The 21,547-nt window shown below is 41.7% G+C and overlaps 1 protein-coding gene across 2 annotated transcripts; it reads left to right on the forward strand.

Moving 5' to 3' along the window:
- Window positions 1-878: 878 nt before the first annotated feature.
- On the forward strand, window positions 879-16,602 carry LOC127317150 (proteasome activator subunit 4). Of its 2 annotated transcripts, none has more exons than XM_071824547.1 (35): window positions 879-1,208; window positions 2,651-2,753; window positions 2,851-2,963; window positions 3,043-3,165; window positions 3,539-3,640; window positions 3,732-3,897; window positions 5,659-5,775; window positions 6,240-6,307; window positions 6,393-6,494; window positions 6,584-6,800; window positions 6,936-7,163; window positions 7,254-7,381; window positions 7,481-7,598; window positions 7,685-7,900; window positions 7,978-8,127; window positions 8,216-8,292; window positions 8,374-8,591; window positions 9,675-9,888; window positions 10,003-10,082; window positions 10,152-10,269; window positions 10,351-10,521; window positions 10,823-10,991; window positions 11,076-11,119; window positions 11,344-11,386; window positions 11,465-11,610; window positions 11,912-12,006; window positions 12,134-13,032; window positions 13,730-14,014; window positions 14,091-14,186; window positions 14,516-14,694; window positions 15,033-15,114; window positions 15,372-15,493; window positions 15,602-15,694; window positions 15,963-16,206; window positions 16,287-16,602. In XM_071824547.1, exons 1-35 carry the CDS (start codon window positions 1,045-1,047, stop codon window positions 16,326-16,328), a joined length of 5,532 nt encoding a protein of 1,843 aa, XP_071680648.1. In that variant the 5' UTR covers window positions 879-1,044; the 3' UTR covers window positions 16,329-16,602. The 2 variants fall into 2 exon arrangements, with proteins under 2 accessions (XP_071680648.1, XP_051203628.1); XM_051347668.2 differs by having other exon boundaries at window positions 881-1,208; window positions 16,053-16,206.
- The last annotated feature ends 4,945 nt before the right edge of the window (window positions 16,603-21,547 follow it).

Genomic DNA, 21,547 nt, shown 5'->3' on the forward strand with positions numbered 1-21,547 from the left:
GACTCGCTAAACACTTCAGGCGAGCACCAGTCCATGACAAGTGGAACCGAGTCATCCGCCGACTTGTAGATTAGTCTAAGTCGTGTGTCCAACACAACCTCGACAACAAAGGACAATCAGTATGAACAACATGAATACATAGTTCCGCACCCGAATCACGTATTCGATACTACATATAAGTACATTGTGAATTACATCATACATGATTGCCTCTAGGGAATATTCCCACCAGCTCCCACACTGTATCTCCCTGGTTCGAACTAAGATCAACATTTTGGTAAAGCTAATTCGACACAACCATCTGATTTTGCTGAGCAATAGTGAGATATATAAGGTAGCGCATAAGGATGGGGAGAAACATTCATGAGAGGAGGTGACTCTTCAGCGCAGGCAAGCACACGATTACGTCGATTAGTGTGAATCCGAGGTCCTGGACCCTTTTAGTTTCCCTAGTCCCTACCACCACACAAGACATCATGGGAGGTGGGGTTGGGGGAAGGAGAAGCCATCAACGTGACAAAATGAAAGGCCTGATTTACCCTTTTATATTTTATCATATCTATGATCTATCGTCACCGGAACATTGCTATATTTGTAAACTTGTCATATGTGTCTCATGAGTTTTACATGGTTGTGCGTGATAGCCCCGTTCTCCAACCTTCATGTGCTCAAACAAGTCTTGATGTGTACACCACTAACCCTAGAAGCCTTTCAGATGAAAAGGTGTAAATAAAAAATGAAGAAAATAAATAATCTGTAAAAACAAGTCAGAAGTCCACCGTACACGGTACACCGAGTCCACCAAAGCAGGCGGGCAGCACGGGCCTGCGTCACTGCAAACTGCAGCCTGCCTTGGAGGTGGAGCAGAGCAGCGGTCGCCGTCCGGCTCTCTCTCTACTCTCTAGTCGTCTCCCTCCATCCTTCGCTCGTCTTGGAGGCGAAGAAAGAAAGAAGAGAACCCCGCCGCCCATATCTTCTACCCGATTAAACCCCAACCAGAAACCATTTCCCATTCCCCACCCACTCCCACCCAACGCGCGCGGGATGCACCTCTACAACGCCTGGCTGCCGCCGCCGGTGGCCGAGGCCGCGCGGGCCGAGCCGCCCGCCTTCGCCGCCGCGGTGCGGGCCGCCCAGGCCGCGTGGCGCCCCGGCGCCGACCCCGACCCCGCCTACGCCACGCTCAAGTGGATCTCCGTCTTCGACCTGTAATAATCTACTCCTCTACACCCCCCTCGCTTTTCCCTCCGATGCGATGCGATGCGATGCGATTCGGCCCGATTCCCTTCGCTTTTGAGGTTCGGGATGCGCTTGGTAAGTGGGGTCGCGGTCCAGGTTCCTGCGTAGAATCTGGCCGGAGAGGTTTGGGGTTCCGAGGTTCTGCTTTCGATCGCCGATTTTAGGCGGGCTAGCCCGGGGTCCTCCTCGCCGTGGCGTGGTCTGCGCGTGCCTGCTCAGTGCCGATTTCGTCGCCGGTGGCGTGGCTGGGTGCCCGTTGGTGAATTTTGCTGCGCGTCATCCTGAGTGTCCGCTCCCTGGAGCTTGTTAATTTTTTTTTTTTTTTTGCGAAAAATTGGAATTAGCTCCGTGCTTGCTCATAGTCGTTCACAAAGTGTTTGGTTATTGACTTTGTTAGAGAATGTGAGAGAGCGTTTGCACACCTTCTCTTCATTATGAGGCGAAGCAAGCAAGCAAGCATACATACACGAACGAGCTACTCTGGTTAAAACACGACGTAGATGTATAATTAATGTGCGCCAACAATCCGAGCACATCAAATATGGCCGAGCATTTGTCTTTCCTCTCATTAGTACGACCATTTCCAGTGTGCCTCTAGTAAATATAAGACATGGTGAGTTGCTTTCTTGGAATCTCCTCTATATCTTCTCTTCATTAGGAGGTGAAGCAAGCAAGCATACACACAAGAATGTATAATTAATGTGCACTGACGATCCGAGCCCATCAAATATGTAGTATAATTAAGACACAAAGGAATATGAATGCTATACATGATTGAATTATCGTTTTAGGTTAATGTGGCATTTTTTTTTTAATCTTAGAGTAGCATGCTGGCTCTAAATGTAGTACTAGGATGGCTTGTATAAGTATTGCAGGGTGACTACGAATTCGACCGACCGGTGTCAATTGATTGCTCATGTAGCTCCGTAAGAATAATATGACAGCCTTCATGGGACCGTGACCAAGGGCTGGATTTTATATTGATGGCTCATGTAGTTATATATACTTATGCCAATTACGTAATAGTCTGATTGCTGTAGCCTGTAGGACTGTACTTGACAGTATGATTCCTAGAACTTGTATACTGTGGTGATTCTTTACGACAAACCTCGTCCCGAATTTAATCCTAGCCATACAAATTAAGATGGAACTGTTCAAATAACTCGCATAACGTGGCTTAATGCGAGAGTTATCAGTGGAGCCTCAGATTAGTAAATACAAGATTTGATACAAGTGAAGTTGGCTTGCACGACACTGCTTGGATTTTTCTTTCGAAGTGAGCCTATACAAGGAAGGGTGCAGCTTTCTTTCTGTTGCGGCATACCAGCAACGCAATTAGATCTAGTAAATATGAGGATTACAATTTTTTAGAATGTAACTAACATTAATGTTTTATTTTGTTATGGATTAGTTTTATCAAAGCAAAGAGTGATGTTGCTCCTGGGGATGTACATGCTCTTGTAGAGCTTGGGTTTGGAATATTTCACGCGTCACGGGACAAGTTTGTTGTTCAGGTAATGGCCTGCAATTAATGACTAATCTATGTATGGTGAACCTTCGTTTGCTCTTTGGTGAAATTGACATTTTGCTTTGTAAATGATCGGTAACCAGATAAAATGGGGAGGTTTGCTTGTCAGGCTTTTGAAAAAGCATGTGAAGAGGCTTTCACTTGATGTGCAATGGAGGCCGCTTTACGAGACATTGATAAGAACCCATTTCAAGAGGTACAGTTCTGAACACACAAATTTTCCGTTGTTGAAAGAAGTACAGGGAATATCAGCGTGAATGCCGTGCTTGTTTCAGAAACATGGGTCCTGAGGGCTGGAAAGTGCGACAACAACACTTTGAAACCATCACCACCTTGGTGCGAGCCTCTAGGGTTTTCTTTCCTGAAGGTGCGGCTGCTGAGATTTGGTCGGAATTCAGGTTTGGCGGCTTCTTGTTGGCATATTCAGCACATGCAACTTTAGGGAAACTTCCCAAGTACTATGCTTAGGGCTTAAGTGTCATGCTCGTACTAGTTTAGGGATCTATGATGCAATTGCACCCTGTTTTGTTTCCATGATAAGCCCAGTAGGTATACAAAAAGAGAAGCTGAACTCTTGTGTAATATGTGTACTGTTTTTTGTTCTTTGTATTGTTATTATCACTGTTGTTGCGTTCCATACTGCTAGTATTTTTAAAATTTAAAAATTATCGCAGTGCGTTAATTGTTTCTTATTACGACAACTGGGAGTTTATGCTCTCCATGTTCTGCTGAAATTGAACTGCATTACCTGATACTCTATTGGAACCACAGGCCCTTGCTGGAAAATCCATGGCATAACTCAGCATTTGAAGGTGTTGGATTTCTCAGGCTGCTTCTTCCTGCAAACTCAAGGAACCAGGATCACTATACAATGTAATAAAAATGGGCACACATTTAAGCAGTAAGCTTCTATTCTCCCCGCTGAACATAAATCATTTTAACTAACTTTGACACTGATTTGTAGGGATTGGGTTGCAGAATGTCTAGACATTTGGGACTCTGTCACAAATTGTAACTTCTGGGATATCCAATGGGCTTCAATCATAGCACGTTCTATTAAAAATTCCAGATCCCTTGAATGGGAGAATTTTCTGCCGCTACTGTTTACAAGATACTTGAACATGTTTGAGGTATGTCTGGCTTTCAGCTTGAATTCTTAGGCATTCTCTTTGTGCTAAAATTATAGGGGCAATCCCGACAGTATATGTTCTTTTAATATGGAGAAACATATTTACAAGGCAAGGGAGGGGAAATGTACAAAAAGCTGTACACATCAGGGAAGGAAAAGAAATTAGGCAATAGAATCAGACCTATACCTGCCGTTGGGGAGGATATGGGTCCACACCCAAATTTCCCCATACCCATTTAAGTTTATATTGTCCATGCCCAAATTTTCTGGCTAATGCCCATGGGCTACGGGTGACCGATTGGATAATCGAAAATCTGCATCCTATTCATTGTCGTGGGCCAACCGCAGCAGAGATGCGTATCTTGATGACTACCAGAAGCACACAAGTGGTGGTGGCGCCCAACTGCAGCAGTCGGCGGCGATGTACGGTGGCAGCCGGCGGATGACTTCCATGACCTGTGGTGGCGGCCGGCGACCCACGGCGGCTGACTGCCACGACCTGCGGTAGCCAAGTCCGGCGACCCGCGGCGGCGTCCGGCGGCTGACTACGACGACATGCTGCGGCATCCGACGGCCGACTGCGACGACATGCGGCGGTGGCGGCAGCGTGCAGAAGAATCGGGGCACAGGTGGTTGCAGCGAGAAATTTGGGATTTGGTCAGAGGAAGAAAGGGTAAAATGGGTAACCGATGGATGAGAGGGTATTATCCTCCCCATGCCCAAATTAAAATGGGTAATTCCTTTTCTGCCAATACCCTACCCATAAGTGTGGGTATGGATTTGGGTAAGGGTGGTGGGCAATAAAACGGCAGTCTTAATCAGACCTGCTAATCAGGATAGCTCTAGACTCTTTGCACAGCTAAAGGAGTGCAAATAATCTCTCTCCTAAAAAAGATGTTTCCTGGATCTAATATTAGGCGTGCCGTTGTCTAAAATCTGCACATTGCGATGTTTCCATATATGCCACTCATAAAAATTTCCTTGAAGAACAGCTGTCAAAAGTTCCTGCACCAACAGGCCATTGTAAATGCACATTTGAAAAACAGGTGGTTGCACATATATGTGCACAATCATTGCACAACACATATGAATAATCCTCCAATACATTGAAGTTTTTAGGCATGAACTATCGTCCGACAATGTCTGCAGCATTCATGCGGCAGATTAGGAGGAGCCGGGCAGATGCCTTGAGCTTTGGGGAGCTCTTGGATTCCATATCCATCTGAAGGAAGGGTTAGACTGGACAGTGGGAAAACCATCTTCATAGCTCCTTTTTTAGAAGTACTTAGAGTTGACCCAGGTGTAGTTCCAACTGTTATTGCTGCCAGTGTTTTGGAGGATGTTTTGAATTCTTAGGTTCTAGGAAGCTTGTGTGCTTGATGGAAATTATACTCAACACTAACCGTTGAAAGGTTTCCACCACTCAAGTTATCTCAAGGGCTGTAATATTTGTTGATTGAAATGAATCTGTTACTCCCTCCGATTCATATTACTTGATGCTAAAATGGATGTATCTATAACTAAAATGTGTCTAGATACATCTATATTAGAATCAAGTAATATGAATCGGAGGAAGTATTTGTTTTATTTATTTTTCAGTTGGCTTGTCTTCTCACCATGGGCACATTATAAAAGCTCGTCTAATGTTATCTAATCAAATTGAGCTCGTCTTATGTTAAAGTACTATTATATGGTAATAAATCCATCCAACAAGTTTTTTTTTTTTGCACGTTCATTGATATATTTCTGTTTCTGTGGCTAGGTTCCTATTTCAGGTGGGAATGGGTCATACCCCTTTCCAGTGGAGGTGCCTAGCAACACAAGATTTTTGTTTTCCACTAAGACCAGATCACCTTCCAAGGCAATTGCGAAGTCTGTTGTAAGTTATTTGCATCCTTTTGACCTTTTTCTTTATATTTGATGCCTTGGTATGGGAATACAATATGCACTAGTAATGAGCAGTGGTGGAGCTAGGATTTTAAGCATATGGGTATATGCAGTTATAAGAACATTGTTCCACTTCAATAGATTTTTTTAAAAGTTGTATACCCCTGCATCAACCTGGCACCGCCCATGGTAATGACCATTTTAATTATGATTTTAGTCTCTTGCTCAGTCGCTAGCTAGTAATTTGTGGTTTCTACTTTGCTGATGTAGTCATTAGTTATTACTGCTATTCATGATTTATTATTTATTACTGCTCTTCATTATTTAGTTCCTATGAAACAAGCTTGCCAAAGGAAATATATGCTACATTATAATATTTGTGAACATGATAGCTTGTTGCATTAATAACCAAAGCAATATATCACTCATGTATTTTATATTTTCGTTTTTTTCCAGGTGTATCTTTTGAAGCCTAAAAGTCTAGCACTGGAGCAATTTGAGAAGCTCATAAATTTTCTAGAACAGTTTGTCCTCTGGTTTTAGTGCTTCTTTTTTACTTGTTAGGCTGCCTTCTTACTTTGATTAAACTTGTGTCTTTCTGGCTTTTAGGTTCTATCATCCATCAAATGGGGGTCGTTGGACCTACTCATTGGAGCGTTTTCTTCGATATCTTGTTTTTTACTTCGAAAGACGCCTTCAAGATGAACAATTGTAAGGGATTAGTCTTAACTCGATCTGCAGCTTATAGGTTCTTCATTTTATTGCCTGCATTTTCATCTGATGTAATATTTGCACTGTAGTTACACAATGGATGAGAAAAACAAACAGCTTTGTTTGGGAAAAGAAGAAAGGGTGTCTTTTATCAAAGTAGTCCTGAAATTACTGGATCGTGGTCAGTATAGCAAGGACGATTCTCTTGCTGAAACAGTATCGATTGCAACTTCAATCCTGTCTTATGTTGAGCCATCCATGGTGCTTCCGTTTCTTGCAACAAACTTCCAACTAGCCTTAGAAACAGTAAGGATACATATTCGGCATACCTGTTATTATTTTTCTAGAGCTTGGATGTCCTTGTAACCTACAGTAGTCCTACAATCTGTATAGCTTTCAGTTAACTCTAAAGCAAGCTAATTGCCTTAATTTTTCTGACAGACTACTGCCACCCACCAGTTAAAAAATGCTGTCACTTCTGTCGCATTTTCTGGACGTGCACTTCTTCTAAGTTCTTTGTGTTCAACTCAGTCTGATGATAGTAGCACTGTTGATACGCTCAATGATCTTATTGTCACTTCTCTTTCAAATGCATTGCTTGGTATGGATGCCAACGATCCGCCTAAAACTATAGCGACAATGCAGTTAATTGGTTCCATATTTTCAAATGTGAGTATGTATTGTTTTACCTTGTCTTTCAATACTGGTCCCATGATAATGGTGTGTAACGTTTAGCTAACCATCGTTCGATGCTTATAGCTGGCTACAGTTGGTGTTAGTGATGATGTGCCTGCTTTCCTCCAATCTTCCTCTCTGTCAGACTGGCTGGACGAGTTCTTTTGTCGTCTATTTTCTGTGCTTCAGAATTTGGAATCAAGTAGTCCCATGTAAGCTGTGATTGCTAACTCTTGTATTTGAATTACCATTACTACTGATTTTTTTTCCTGACCAAGGTAAATGGCATTTGTATTATTTGGATGTGGCAGTTCAGAGGGTTACCAGGCCTCAATCATGTCGGGAACTTTTCTCGTTGAGGACAGCCCTCACTATTTCTGCATGCTAGAAATACTTTTGGGGAAGTTATCAAAAGCCTTATTTAATCAGGTATTGTACTGTAGTTAAACTCTCCTGAAAAGCTTAATCATGCGAATTTTATGTCATGCTCATCTTTGTCCCTTTCGAATTGGCAGTCCCTGAAAAAAATTGCCAAGTTTGTCAATTCAAATATCCTTCCTGGTGCTACTTCAGAAGTTGGACTTCTTTGTTGTGCCTGTGTTCATTCATATCCTGAGGAGGCTTCTGTCTACCTTCTAAAGCCTATCTTAATGACTATCATGTCCTCCTTCGAAGGCACTCCAACAACAGGCTATGTTGGAAGAGCAGTTCCTAACAATACAGCTACTAAGGTTTGTTCAAAACCGAAAACATTTATTGCTTGAGCTCTGACATGCATCACACACCAGTTGCTTGGATGCCCTTGCAGGCTACACTTTCTCCTGCTCTGGAAACAGCACTGGACTATTATCTGAGGGTTTTGGCTATATCCATCAGTTATGCTGGTCCCGCCTTACTCAACTATAGAGAAGAATTAAAGCACGTAATTATGTCTGCATTCCAGGCCCCTTCATGGAAGGTTTATATCCCCTATATTTTCATACATTTGGACAGACAGTATACCTTATATTTTGCATTTTAAAATCACGAATTTCCCTTTCCTCTAGGTCAACGGAGCTGGTGATCATCTCCTTCGCTCTGTTCTAGGAAACCTGGTTTCGTATTATCCACTGGATCAGTATAAGTATGTTTAGCCTATGTATACTATGCTAGTTTCTTCATTTATTTATGGATGTTGCCAATAAATAATTACGTGGTTTTGTAGGCCATTTTCTTGCCATTCTATTGCTAATATTATTGAACCATGGGGTTGTTCAAAAGCTCACCAAGGCAGTGAGGCTGAAATGCTGAAGTTTTCTCCAAAATGGCATGATCCCAGCCAAGATGAACTATCGTTTGCCAGTGAGTTGTTAGACTTTCATTTTCAATCAGCTTTGGAAGATCTTTTGGCTATTTGCCAGGCGAAAGTTCATTCTGACAAAGGTATATTCTAGTTCTGAGCGGAACATCACATATAGTTTTCTTGGTTTGGTTGTACACTACGAAGCACCGATACTTCAAAACTTGCTGTATCTGCGTACCGTACTTCTCCGATACTCCGATACTCCACCGATACTCCGATACACGTATCGCTGGCGTATCCCATTTTCCCACATTAAAAAAGAAAGAAAAGAATGCCGATACTCCGACGTTACTCCAACGATACTCCAACGATACCTGGAATCTACGAAGCACTGATACTTCAAAACCTCTGCTTGCTTTCTCCTTTCTGGTGTGCTACTTTTCTGATGGTGAAGAAGCACTGCAGGCAGCCAGTCTTTTGTTGGTGCTATCGATACCTGGAGTGAGATACCGACGACATGTCATCCGCAGGCAGTGGCATGGTAGGCAGCCAGTCTTCTTTTGGTGGTAGGCTAGTGCTAAGATAGGTAGCTGCCTCCCCAAGGTACTGCTGGCTGCTGCCTCCCATATGTACCTGAGATTGGTAGCAGCTGCTTGCTTGCTGCTCTGCTAGTGCTAGTGCTAGGCCTGCGTATTGCTGCTTGATTGTTGCTCTCCCGTTTGACCCGATTGCTTGGCTGGCCAGGAAGTGAGATGGCATCTGCAGGAGGTCAATCTTCAGTTGGTCCTAGTGCAAGCAATTCCATAGACAGAAAATGGGGCAGTACTTCTATGTTCTATCCCATCTTTTGTATGTACTTCATTATGATTTTTGATTTATGGTCTATTATATTTTTGCATTTATACATATACTCGCCGTATCGACGTTTCGCTGTTTTTTGAAATCGCCGTATCCCGTATCGCCGTCTCCGTATCGCCGTATCCGTGTTGCCGTATCGGTGCTTCGTAGGTTGTACATGTATGAGTGTACTAATTACTACATGTATTTTTGTATGGAAGAATCAGTATGTATATATGTATGTTGAAGTCTGTATGCTGATCGGCCTTGACAGGAAGCTGATCACGCCAATCAATGTTAATTATTAAATTATTTGCGTATTTGTCTCATTATTCTTCTTTCTGTAAGTGTTCCTTTGATATTTAGTTGTTTTGTTCTTTTGGCAGGAGATGAGAAGGAGCACCTAAAAGTAACACTATTGCGCATTCATTCTGCATTGCAGGGAGTAATGTCATGTTTACCTGAAATGCGTCCATCATATAAAGATGGGAGGTCCAAGGTAGTAGAGCCCAGTTTCTTTATTGCAGGATCTTCTGGTAGCACCGTTGGCAGCTCTGAAATGCGTGAAAAGGCTGCAGAACTTGTGCACTTAGCTTGCAGGTAACATTTATTGTACACCATCCAGGTTTACTTAATATAATAGTTCTTAAGCTTATATTTGCTCTTAGTATTTGCAAGTTTGGTTAGTCTCAGCATTGGCATTTCTTTTCACAGGTACTTATTGAAGGACCGAACTGATGATAGCATTCTCCTAGCACTTGTAGTACGCGTGATCGATGCTTTGGCAAACTATGGTATGGTAGCTGAAGTTCAAACTCATCTTTAGTACTTTTGACTGTTTATGTAAGAGTGTACTGCTGTAGGTAGCTTGGAATATGATGAATGGTCAAGTCATGTTCAAGCTTGGAAATTAGAATCTGCCGCCATCATTGAGCCTCCATGCAACTTCATTGTTCCATTTCATGCTCAAGGAAAAAAGAGGTAGGTCTGTCCTATTTTGTGTAATCTGATTCTACTTCATGGATTTTGATTGTAAATCATTTTTTTTTTTGCTTCTGTTAGGCCTAGATGGGCCCTTGTTGATAAAGCACACTTGCATAATACGTGGAGATGTGCACAAGCATCATACCAGAGATACCGTACAAATGCAGATGTGTCTCCATCCAGCATCATGGTTACTATGGTGAATGATCTCCTAGATCTCTCACTACACAATTATGAAACTGTTCGCTCGTGAGCTCTCTTTCCTTCTCTCGATTTATGTATATGTGACTGGTTGCTGCCAAAAAATTGTAGTATGTATTTCATTTGAATATTGCCTCAACATTTGCAATACATATTAATTCAAGAAACTGCTGTATACATTATGGCTCTTCTATTGTTCCTCTCTATTTTTGAGTTGTCTTTGTTTGCTCGATATTGATAATGGCCTCATTGCATATGAAGTTTTGATCAAATGGTCATGCGGTCATGTTGTAATGACCTACTTTAATCTGTTATGATGTTTCCCTATTATTAAATTCTTTTGATACAGGTATGCCGGAAGATCCCTAACAAAATTGCTGAAGCGCTGGCCTTCTCTAATCTCCAGTTGTGTTCTTATCTTGACTGAGAATTTGCGTGACTCAAAAGCCCCTGAACATGTGGTGCTTGGTTCTTGCAGCATTCTCTCATCACATACTGTGTTAAGACACTTGACAACTGTATGTCTATTTCAAACTTCATATACTTTATAATTAAGTTATGTCAGTAAGGTTGATAATGTTAACGTTCATTGTTCAATGTAGGACTCTCTTTCCCTCTCTTCATTTATCATGGGAATTTTGGAAAGGTAATTTGCAAATACTCTAGGTTCTCTTATCATTTATAACAGTTTAGAACTATCAGCAGTGTTTCATTGTATTACACATTTCATTGTATTCTACATTTCATTGTATTTTACACACAAACAAATATGAGTACTGAACAGAGGAAAGAAATCCTGCAGTGTGTTTTTTGTTAAACAAGGAACTGTATTGATATGTATGTACTAAACCAAATCCTTTTCTTCTGTAGCTCTCATCATGAATCACTTAAGTGCCAGAAAGCTATTACTGAGGTATATTTCATTAACAGAAGATAAAGAAAGTAAAAAACTATATTTGCCACTGAAATGATCTGTATGTAATGTTTGCAGCTCTTTGTGAAGTACAATATACGTTTCTCTGGAATATCGAGGGGTTTCTTCAAAAGTTCTGAAAGTCAGCCTGACAAGCCGGGATTTATCAGTTTGTTTTCTCAAATTAATGCTTTGGGCTTTGAGACTAACAGTCTCCATTGGCGGTAAGCCATTTGTACATGACAACCATCTGTTCATAACTGTCATATCTGTAGTATGATCTAGCACTTTTGTTTTCTTTTCCTTGAAAGATCAAATATCTTTTTGTTTAATGTAAGTATGGCAAACATTCTTTCCAACAGTTTCTCTTTTTTAATTTTCCATATAGAATTTCACTCGAATTCTATGCATTGCTATAATTGGTATACCCACCAGCAAATTCACCATGCCCACAACCTGTGCTGCCTCATCTACATAGATCCTGCTACTTGCAATTTACTTTACTTGTAAGTTGCATACTTTCAGGTACAATCTGATGGCCAATAGAGTACTTCTGTTACTAATTTTGGCATCCAGAAGTGAGCCTGACATATATTCACAAATTCTGGCGGAAACTGCTGGTATGGATCGTTTGCTCTTATAGCATGGAAATGGGACATGTACCACATGCATGTTCCTGAAAGACCAACTTGGGCATTTCTGTCATGACTTTGTCCTTTATTGTCTAAAATGACTGTTTTATGTTAGGTCATTTCTTAAGGGATTTGAAGAGTCAACTCCCCCACTCAAGGATGCTTGCAATATCTGCGCTGAACACACTATTACACGGAACACCTGATAAGGCATCTGTTAAAGACTCACAACAACCATTAGATCACCTAGAAGAAAGCAGCATTTTGTCCACTGGAAATTTCTTGAATGACATAATCCAGGAGGAAGGATTTATGAGTGACACACTAACCAGTCTATCTCATGTCCACATTATTTCTGATAATGATGGTTCATCGAAAGCAAGTTACGGAGCTTCATCTTTTCAAAGTGGGTCTGACAAAGCAATGACTTACTTTTATTTTGATTTCTCTGCCTCGTGGCCATGCACCCCTAGTTGGATTTCTTTAGTGGGCGGTGGCACGTTCTATTCCAGCTTTGCTAGGATATTCAAAAGACTTATACAACAATGTGGAATGCCAGTAATATCTTCACTTCAGATTGCACTGGAAGAATTTCTGAGTTCAAAAGAGAGATCGAGACAATGTGTAGCGGCTGAAGCCATGGCAGGCATGCTTCACTCTGATGTCACTGGGAATTTGGAGTCTGGGAGTGACTGGTTGATGCTTCAGTTGCAGAAGATTGTGTTAGCTCCATCTGTGGAATCAGTTCCTGAATGGGCAACTTGCATTCGATATGCTGTTACTGGGAAAGAAAGATCTGGAACTCGTGCTCCAGCTCTCAGGCAAAGAGTATTAGATTGCTTATGTACAGCAGTTCCTCAATCCATAGCAACTAGTGTACTTGCCAAGAGATATTCTTTTCTGTCTGTAGCTCTGATTGAAATTTCTCCACGCAAAATGTCTCCAGCAGAGGAGCAGTATCATGTTAAAATTCTCAATGAACTGCTTGACAACATGAGTCACTCGTCTGCCCAGGTAACATTAGATAACTTCAGTGTGAGAGTATTTTATTATTCCATTTGTCATTATTTGAGTTGATACTGTGGTCACACCGAAGGAATTTTTCCTCGACATATTTAGCAACAGGTTCGCCTTTGTTCTGGAAGGACTAATTTGAGTGTTGAATGTTGTACACTAAATCTTCACATTCAGCCCCCTTCACTATGATTTAGGGTCTATGTCGATGTATGCATATTGCTGTAACCAGTCTTAGACTGCTGGATTAAATTCCTGTAGATTGTATTACACTTGTTAATGCTTGAAGTATTTTCTGGTGAGTGACTGGCATAATTGTTAGATGAACCAGCTTCGGGCTACCGGAGGATGCATACCATGCTTATATGACTTGATCTCTTTGGGGTGTGACTATCGACTGACATAAATGTCCGATTTGTCCACACTAGCTACTGGAGGAATACATGACAAAGCACCTTTTACATTTCGAACTCCATTAATAAACTCATTTTTGTTAGTGTTGGCACAATTGCACAAGTCTAACTCCATAATGAAAATTTATCTTTTATTATTAGTTCCAAAAATAATGAGCAATCCATCATAACTTCCCTCCTATTGGCTCCCACCCCCATTGCCAATTGACACTGAACAGAAATATTAATCATCTCGGATGAATATGAAGTCTTATTTGTTTCTTTTCATTCATTTTGGAGTTCAGGTAAGAGAAGCGATTGGTGTGGCCATGTCTATCACATGCTCTAACGTGAGACTATCTGGGTCATTTGGGCCTTCATGTTCTTCGGGAGAACTGTGTGGGGATGTAAGCATGACTGAACAAACAGGAAATGAATATTGGTCCAAACGTTTGACAGATGGAGCTACCGAATTATCTGTGCGTATACAGAACAATATTCAGTCTAAGCAACTGGAGTTGGCATCGGATTTGGGCACTGAAAATGGCTTGGACAATAAAGATGACGCTGATGCTAAAAGAATGGAAACGGTGCTTATTTCATACCTTTTCTCCGGGTCGAAATCTGTACTATTCCATTTCTTATTCCAGGCTTTTTCTTTTGCAGATTTTTCATTTCATGATCGCATCTCTGAAGTCTGGGAGATCTTCTGTTCTATTAGATGTTATTATTGGGCTCTTCTATCCTGTTCTATCACTACAGGTATATAATATTGTAACTTTGCCATGGTTGCTATAACCCTATCATAGATGAATAGGATTTTCTTTCTTGCTTGTTTTTTCATGGTATCATTAGAGCTCTAAGAATGATGCAGTGAAAAACTTTCTTTTTTTGTGTGGTTGATGTCTCTTCATTTTGAGGAAGGGCAGAAGTTGATCCTGCCTATTTAAATTCTTGTAACATGCAATTTTCTTGTGTCCAAAGTTTAAAGTTTGTCAAAAAACTTTAGTATGGAGTAGGTCATCTTTCTCTTAATTAAGAATGACTTAAGTGTATTCTGACACTTTGATGGCCCTATGTGTTTTTTCCAGGAAACATCAAATAAAGACTTGTCATTGCTCGCAAAGGCAGCATTTGAATTGCTAAAATGGCGGATTTGGCAGCGCCCTTTTCTTGAAACAGCTATTACGGCTATCCTCTCTTCGGTCAATGATCCTAATTGGCGAACCAGATCTGCGTTGTTATCATATCTCAGGACCTTTACGTACAGGTTCAAATCCTCTCTTGTGGTTGCTATTTTTCCCATAAAGGTTTCACAATGTGTTGTGCGTTGTTAATTTCATGCTCAGTGTGAAAGATTTGTCTTGATAGTACTTATCAGTCTCAAAACCTAAGTCATTGCTACAAACGGCACTCTCGTTGTATCTATTGTACTGTGAAATGAATTGGTGAAGGGTATTGTATCTTATATTCTCATTAAGGGTGATAGGAACATGCGATATAGTCTCTTTACCCAATACTGTTTCTTTAGTTGTCATGTGGTTTGTGATTCTCCCAGTGGTCCTGGAGCTAAAGGAGAGTTAATGCAATATATTATTTTTGTCACAGGCACACATTCCTTCTTTCTGGCTCAGAGAAATCACAAATCTGGCAAACAATTGAGAAGTTACTTGTGGATAACCAAGTTGAGGTGTGTATTTGGCCTTTATTCATTCAACATTTTGTTTTCCTCAATTGCGTTATTCAAGAAGCTGTGTACTATTTGTCTGCTTGACATGAAAATATGAGCTAAATTACTGTTACTATGCTAGTCGTTGCCTTGTTATAAAGCACTATGATTGTGCTGTTCTTGTTAGACATCCTCTAAGTGAAGGTACCTGCTGCCAGTTGTATGAGCTTACTGCTGGTGTTCTTGCAGTAAGGAAATGTGTACAATTACTGTTTCAGGTCAGGGAGCATGCTGCTGGTGTTCTTGCAAGCTTAATGAAGGGTATAGATAAAGATCTATCCAAGGATTTCCGTGATAGATCATATGCACAAGCCCAACGTATCCTTGATACTAGGAGAAGGTAAATTTTGTACTGAATATCTGATATTACCATATAATAATCTTTTCGTATCACCTCTTGTTGACCGGATAATTTGGTAATATCGATCAATGTTTTTTTACTTTGCAGAACTCCAAAGTCAGGTCACCCTGTTGCTACCATCCATGGTGCAGTACTTGCTCTGACGGCTTCGGTGCTTTCTGTCCCGTACGACATGCCAAGGTACTCTCTTCGTGGCTTTTACCTGTACTTGTTGCATATTATCACTCTGTACCATAATATAAGATCTTATTACAACCAATTTACTCATATATTGGTTGTAATAATATATTTTATTATATGGGACAGAGGGAGTAGTAGATTACTAGCAGGTGACACTACACCTTGACAAGGAAAGCAGGACACCCTGTCCGCAGTTGATCTCTTTGATTATACGCTAGCAACATAACATTTCATGGTTGCTCCATATTTACCTTGACAAGGAAAGCAGGCTGCACCGTGGGCAGTTGATCTCTTTGTTTACACTAGCGTCAGCTCTGTTGATAGTTCCATTGTTCCATACTTGCATGAGTCTTTGCAGCTGGCTTCCTGGTCACGTAACCCTGCTCGCCCGCTTCATCCGTGAGCCATCCCCCGTGAAATCTACTGTGACCAAGGCCGTTGCTGAGTTCAAGAGGACGCATGCAGACACGTGGAGCATCCAGAAGGACGCCTTCACAGAGGACGAACTGGAGGCAAGCTCGAGATCCTCAGTTTGCCGTTGCATGAGTCAATGTTCATTTCTCACAATTTTTTTACTCCGTTTATGTTGCAGGTTCTGCGTGACACGTCGTCCTCGTCGTCGTACTTTGCTTAGACGCAATGACCGATCTTTTACCAGGAAGAAGAATACTTGCACGTGCTGGTGATAGAAGATTTTACGATTTATAATTTTTAAAATCAAGGACCTGCTGGTGCTGATCATAGATTCATAGTTACATATTGTTGTATTATAGTTAGTTTAGTCAATAAAGGCTTTTCTTCATACAGTGATGCACGTTATACAAATAGAACAAATGCTTGATATATGGACTTGAATGATTCTGTAGTCTGAAATTTACTTGTGCAATTTTATTATTTTGTTTCGCCAAGCTCTGGGATAGCAAACCATGAATATTACAAGAACTTATTTCAAGTTAAGCCGTGAATTGAGCCCATTAATATTACAAGAGCTAAATTTGCTGTTATTGCTTCTCTAGATGTGTTCCAGACATAAAAGATCTACTAATCCAAGACCTAAGACAAAGAACTTAAAGTTGCTTCTTAATACCGGTAAACATATATTTAAATTTCCTAAAGCACAAAAAAAAATAGTATGTCGATTTGCACACATTTTACAATTTAACTCTGATTTGATGCAAAACTAAAAATATGTAAAAACGACCAATCATCGTAAGCCTCGTCTGGTTCGATTCATCAGCTGGAACAAGCTGATATCATGGGGCTTACAGATGTTTGTCGATTGTCGTGGACAAACTTCTTGCAGATTGTCTGTTTCCTGATACGAAGTGTCTGCGTTAAAAAAAACAGCTTACTGTACCTGAAATGTTATGAAGTTCAAGAATAATTGGCAGTTGAAATGTGTGCAGAAAGTTGTCAATTTACTACGGTGTACAAGTTGTTTCTACCAACACTGCTCTTATTGATCATTGGTACGTAAATGGGAACGTCGGAGTGGAAGGAGCTCTCCTGTCGTCATTCACCTAATTAGACATGCGGTAGATGATAACAAATAGAGAGGTTTCTGAGATCCTCTGCATTAACCGGACTTGAGAGGTGCCTGAGGTGCTTTATAACCATGGCTGTGTCCTGAATAAGGATCATTTCCTCCTTACTTTTTTTTTTTGCCATGAATCAGAAAGAAAGAACTCAAAATGCATCAAACTGTTTCAGCCTTTAACATAGGCTATTTTTCGCCCTTCTTTTACCATCAGCTGTAGTACACTTATAGGAGCTGACGATCGTAAGGCGAGCTTACTCTTTTAGGACCAGTTCCACTTCCATCAACACGACATTGTTTTGCAAAGTAGGTGAACTGTTAATGAGAATTTTATTCGAATACCCTACATTGCTTCAAAGACACAAATATCTTCCTCCTACACCTGATTGTCGCAGACAAAGAACGAGCCGTTGAAAGGATGTGTCCATATTGATTTTTCCCAAATGTAGAACAGAGAAAAAGGCTCGTATAAAACTATAAAATCAAGAATTTAATGGTTAATTAATAAACATAAGTAAAAGAACAATAAAATTAAATCAAGCCAGTTCTTTAATGTTCATAAACATGATGGGCTGGAAGTGATAGTGTCATGGACCCTAGATTTCTTGACCTCAACTCCTGTTCATAAAGTAGCTGAAGAAATGCTACCTATTGATTTTCATAAAACTGCCTCAGTCGGCCTCTCAGACATAAAACTGAATTGACTTTTAGTGACATTTGTCACTCTCTTCAAGCGATGCTCGATGATTCTTTCCCAAAATTTCATAGTATGTCTCATAAGCTTAACCCCTCGGTAGATAATACAAATTTGAATATCTTCTTTATTCTTGAAGATATGTACTAATATGTTTTTTTTTTCCACTCTTTGGACATCTTGTCTGGCCGAAAAATGTGGTTGAATATCTTAGTTAGCCATATAATTGCCACGTCTCCAAGGCTTGTCCACACCTTAATTGGTGCATCATCAGGGCCAAGGGGTCTTTCCTTCTTTTATCCTTTTGAGGGCCCTTTTAACCTCAAGCTGTTGGATCCTCCGCACGAAACGTCTATTGGTGTCATCAAAGGAGTCATCCAGCTTGGAAAAAGTGCCCTCGTTTCCATCATTGAATAACTCATCAAAGTATTCCCTCCATTTGTTCCGGATCTCTTCATCTTTCACTAGAAGTTGATTAGCCTCATCCTTGATGCATTTAACTTGGTTGACGTCCCTCGCCTTCCTCTCCCGAATTTTCGCCATCTTGTAGATATCCTTCTCGCCTTCCTTTGTCCATAGGCTATCATATAGCTCATCATAGGCCCACCCTTGCTCCACTCAAATCTCGCCTTGCATTCTTCTTGGTCTCTTTGTACTTCACCATGTTGCTTGTGCTTCTACTATGTGCCAACTCTTGTAGCACTCATTCTTCTCCCTAATAGCCCTTTGGACATCCTCATTCCACCACCAAGTGTTCTTATCTTCTATCTTTTTACCCTTTCTCACTCCAAGCACCTCCCTAGCTACCTTCCGAATGCAAGTACCCATCTTCACCCACATTTTCTTCACATCTCCTTCTCCGTCCCATGATCCTTCCATCAACATCCTCTCCCGAAAGGTCTGTTGTGCTCCCCCTTTGAGCTTCCATCACTTCGTTCTTGTAATTTTGATGCCTTTATCCCGCATCACATGAGCATGAAAACTAAATTCGGCTACCACAAGCTTATGTCACACCACAACACACTCCCCACGGATCACCTTCCAATCTGAACAAGCCCTCCTGTCCCTTCTTCTAGCGACGACAAAGTCAATCTGGCTAGAGTGTTGGGCAATATTAAAGGTCACTAAGTGAGATTGCCTCTTCCTAAAAAAGGTGTTAGCGACTAGCAAGTTATAGGCTGCCGCAAAGTCCAAGATGTCTTTACCCTCCTGGTTTCCGTCGCCATACCCAAAGCCTCCATGCACACCCTCAAACCTATATTAGTTGTGCCCACGTGGCCATTGAGATATCCTCCAATGAAGCGCTTCTCATTTGTCGGTACACTTCTGGAGACATCCTCCAAGCCCTCCCAAAAATGCCCCTTGGCGCTCGTGTCGAGTCCAACTTGTGGGGCATAAGCACTAGCAACATCCAGAAGAGGATTCCCAACAACTAGCTTGACTAGGATGATCCTATCCCATTTCTCCAAAGGTCCACTACTTCATCCTTAAGGCTATTATCTATGAGGACGCCTACCCCGTTCCTAGTACCGGATAAATCTGAATACCAAAGCTTGAAGCTGATATTCTCGATTTCCCTCGCTCTGACCCGCCCGTGACACAAAGGACACGCCTCCTGATTGCAACATCCACTAACTCCCGTAGCTTCCCGGCCAAGGATCCTACGTTCCATCTACCCACCTGTAACCTATTTGCCTCGGCTAGAATCCTTGCCCTTCGCATCCGTCGAGAGAGATGCAAATACCATTTCTCACTTAACACTACATCCGGGCGAAAATATAGCGCGCCACGAAGGCGGTGGCAGCCTGACCCTTGCTCATTTAACACCAAATCCAGGTTCCTATATGGCACGCCACTAAGGCGGTGGCGTCCCAACCCTTGCTCATTTAACACCACACCCGGGTTCCGATATGGCGCGTTGTTGAGAGGGTTACACCCCAACGAATTTCTATTAGGTGTAATTTTTTTGATAAAGGGAATATATTAATATCAAATAGATACCAATTACACCCAGCTGCAATAACGCACCACCCTAATGGTACTACAGATGCACATAGCCAAAAAAAGGAAAAGAAAACTAAGAAACAAAAGTCCCGCTACAGTATCTCGGGCCTAACAACAGCAATACATCCACCGCCAAGACAACAACTGAAATACAGACTCTCCAAAAACGACGCCTCCAAGAAGGGAACAGTGCTCTAACACCGTCATCACCCGATCAACGATCTTAGGTTTTCACCCTGAAGATAGTCCCCGCTCTCAAAACAATGCTTCCAACAAGGTCATTGCCAGGCACAACCAGTTAAGGCCAAACCTTGGGTTTTCACCCCGAAAGGTAGGATTCTGAACTTTACCTGTGTTGTCACCCCCACTTTCATACCGCTGCTGTGAAGCCCGGAACACCAAGCAAGTCCCTCAACAACGCGGAGACTTGAACCTCCCTTAGCTAGTCCTCCCCTCCGGCCTTCATGAACTTCTCTTCTTCCGACTTTCATCATGGATCCATAGTCACTTGATGTCAACACAGAAAAAGAGCTTCGCGCCGCTCCCTCCAGAACCAATCGGTCGGAATAAAAGCATGGGTGCGCATGATCGAATACCACTGATCCAGCAAACTCCAGGCAAAAAGCACTGTTACATTCCCTGGCGGAGCCTTCCGGAACTCAACACTCTGGCCAGATCACAAGTCCAGGCCTCCGGTGGGTCTTCCTCTTCACGCAAGAGAGACCCTAGGACCACCGCCTTTATTCAGGTCGGACCCCCACGTCGGTGACCATCCCGGGCTGGCCACTCCAACCCTCCATATGCGACACCATCGCCGACTTCCATGCTTGTGGTGACCCGGCATACCACTGCATGGTGTAGTATGCAAGTCTGATATAACACCAATGAAACACCGTTCCACTAGTATTATATCGCTCAGAGTGGTACAACAGAAACATATGCGGGTCCAAGGCATGTCTATAGAATTACAACATTGACTCTGTTACATAAGATCATCACAGCCTCCTACTTTACAATGAGGTAAAACTGCAAATAAACTCCAGAAGAACGACTCGTAGTCTTGTCTTATCACGAACTCTAATTGTAGAGTATTTAACTAGCTATAGAGGCTATGAATAGATTCTAGCTAAATAGGAGCTAGGTTTAGGAAGCTAGTTCCCTTCTATGGCTAAACTAGGTTTTCTCCTTGTTGGCTGTGTATCTGACTCCTCTGACAGGGTCCTGTCTCTTGAAGTAGATGTTGACTCCTCGGCCTTCAAGTTGCACTGTAGATCCTCCTTTGATGTCTCCATATCTAAGCAGGGGATTTAAGAGTGGGATGAGTACGAGCGTACTCAACAAGTTCATTATAGGAAAGAGGTGTTTAATGCACTAGCTACGGCATTAGACCAGAAAGTCTAATACCAATGCAGGTTTTCATAACCATTTCTTCAAAAGGTTGCTTTTATTCAGAAGAACTATGTCCGTCAGCCTTCACCGGTTTACTAGAACTTCATGGAGCTCCTTTTCGGCAGCGTTCGCAGTTCCAAATCCCGGAACAGGGAGTGACAGGTCACGATTCATTACACTCTGCAGAGGTGTGTTGCTTTACCCATAAGAGATCTTATCCTTGTTGCCA

The sequence above is a fragment of the Lolium perenne genome, chromosome 7 (assembly GCF_019359855.2).
Source record: "Lolium perenne isolate Kyuss_39 chromosome 7, Kyuss_2.0, whole genome shotgun sequence".
In the NCBI taxonomy this organism is placed as follows: domain Eukaryota; kingdom Viridiplantae; phylum Streptophyta; class Magnoliopsida; order Poales; family Poaceae; genus Lolium; species Lolium perenne.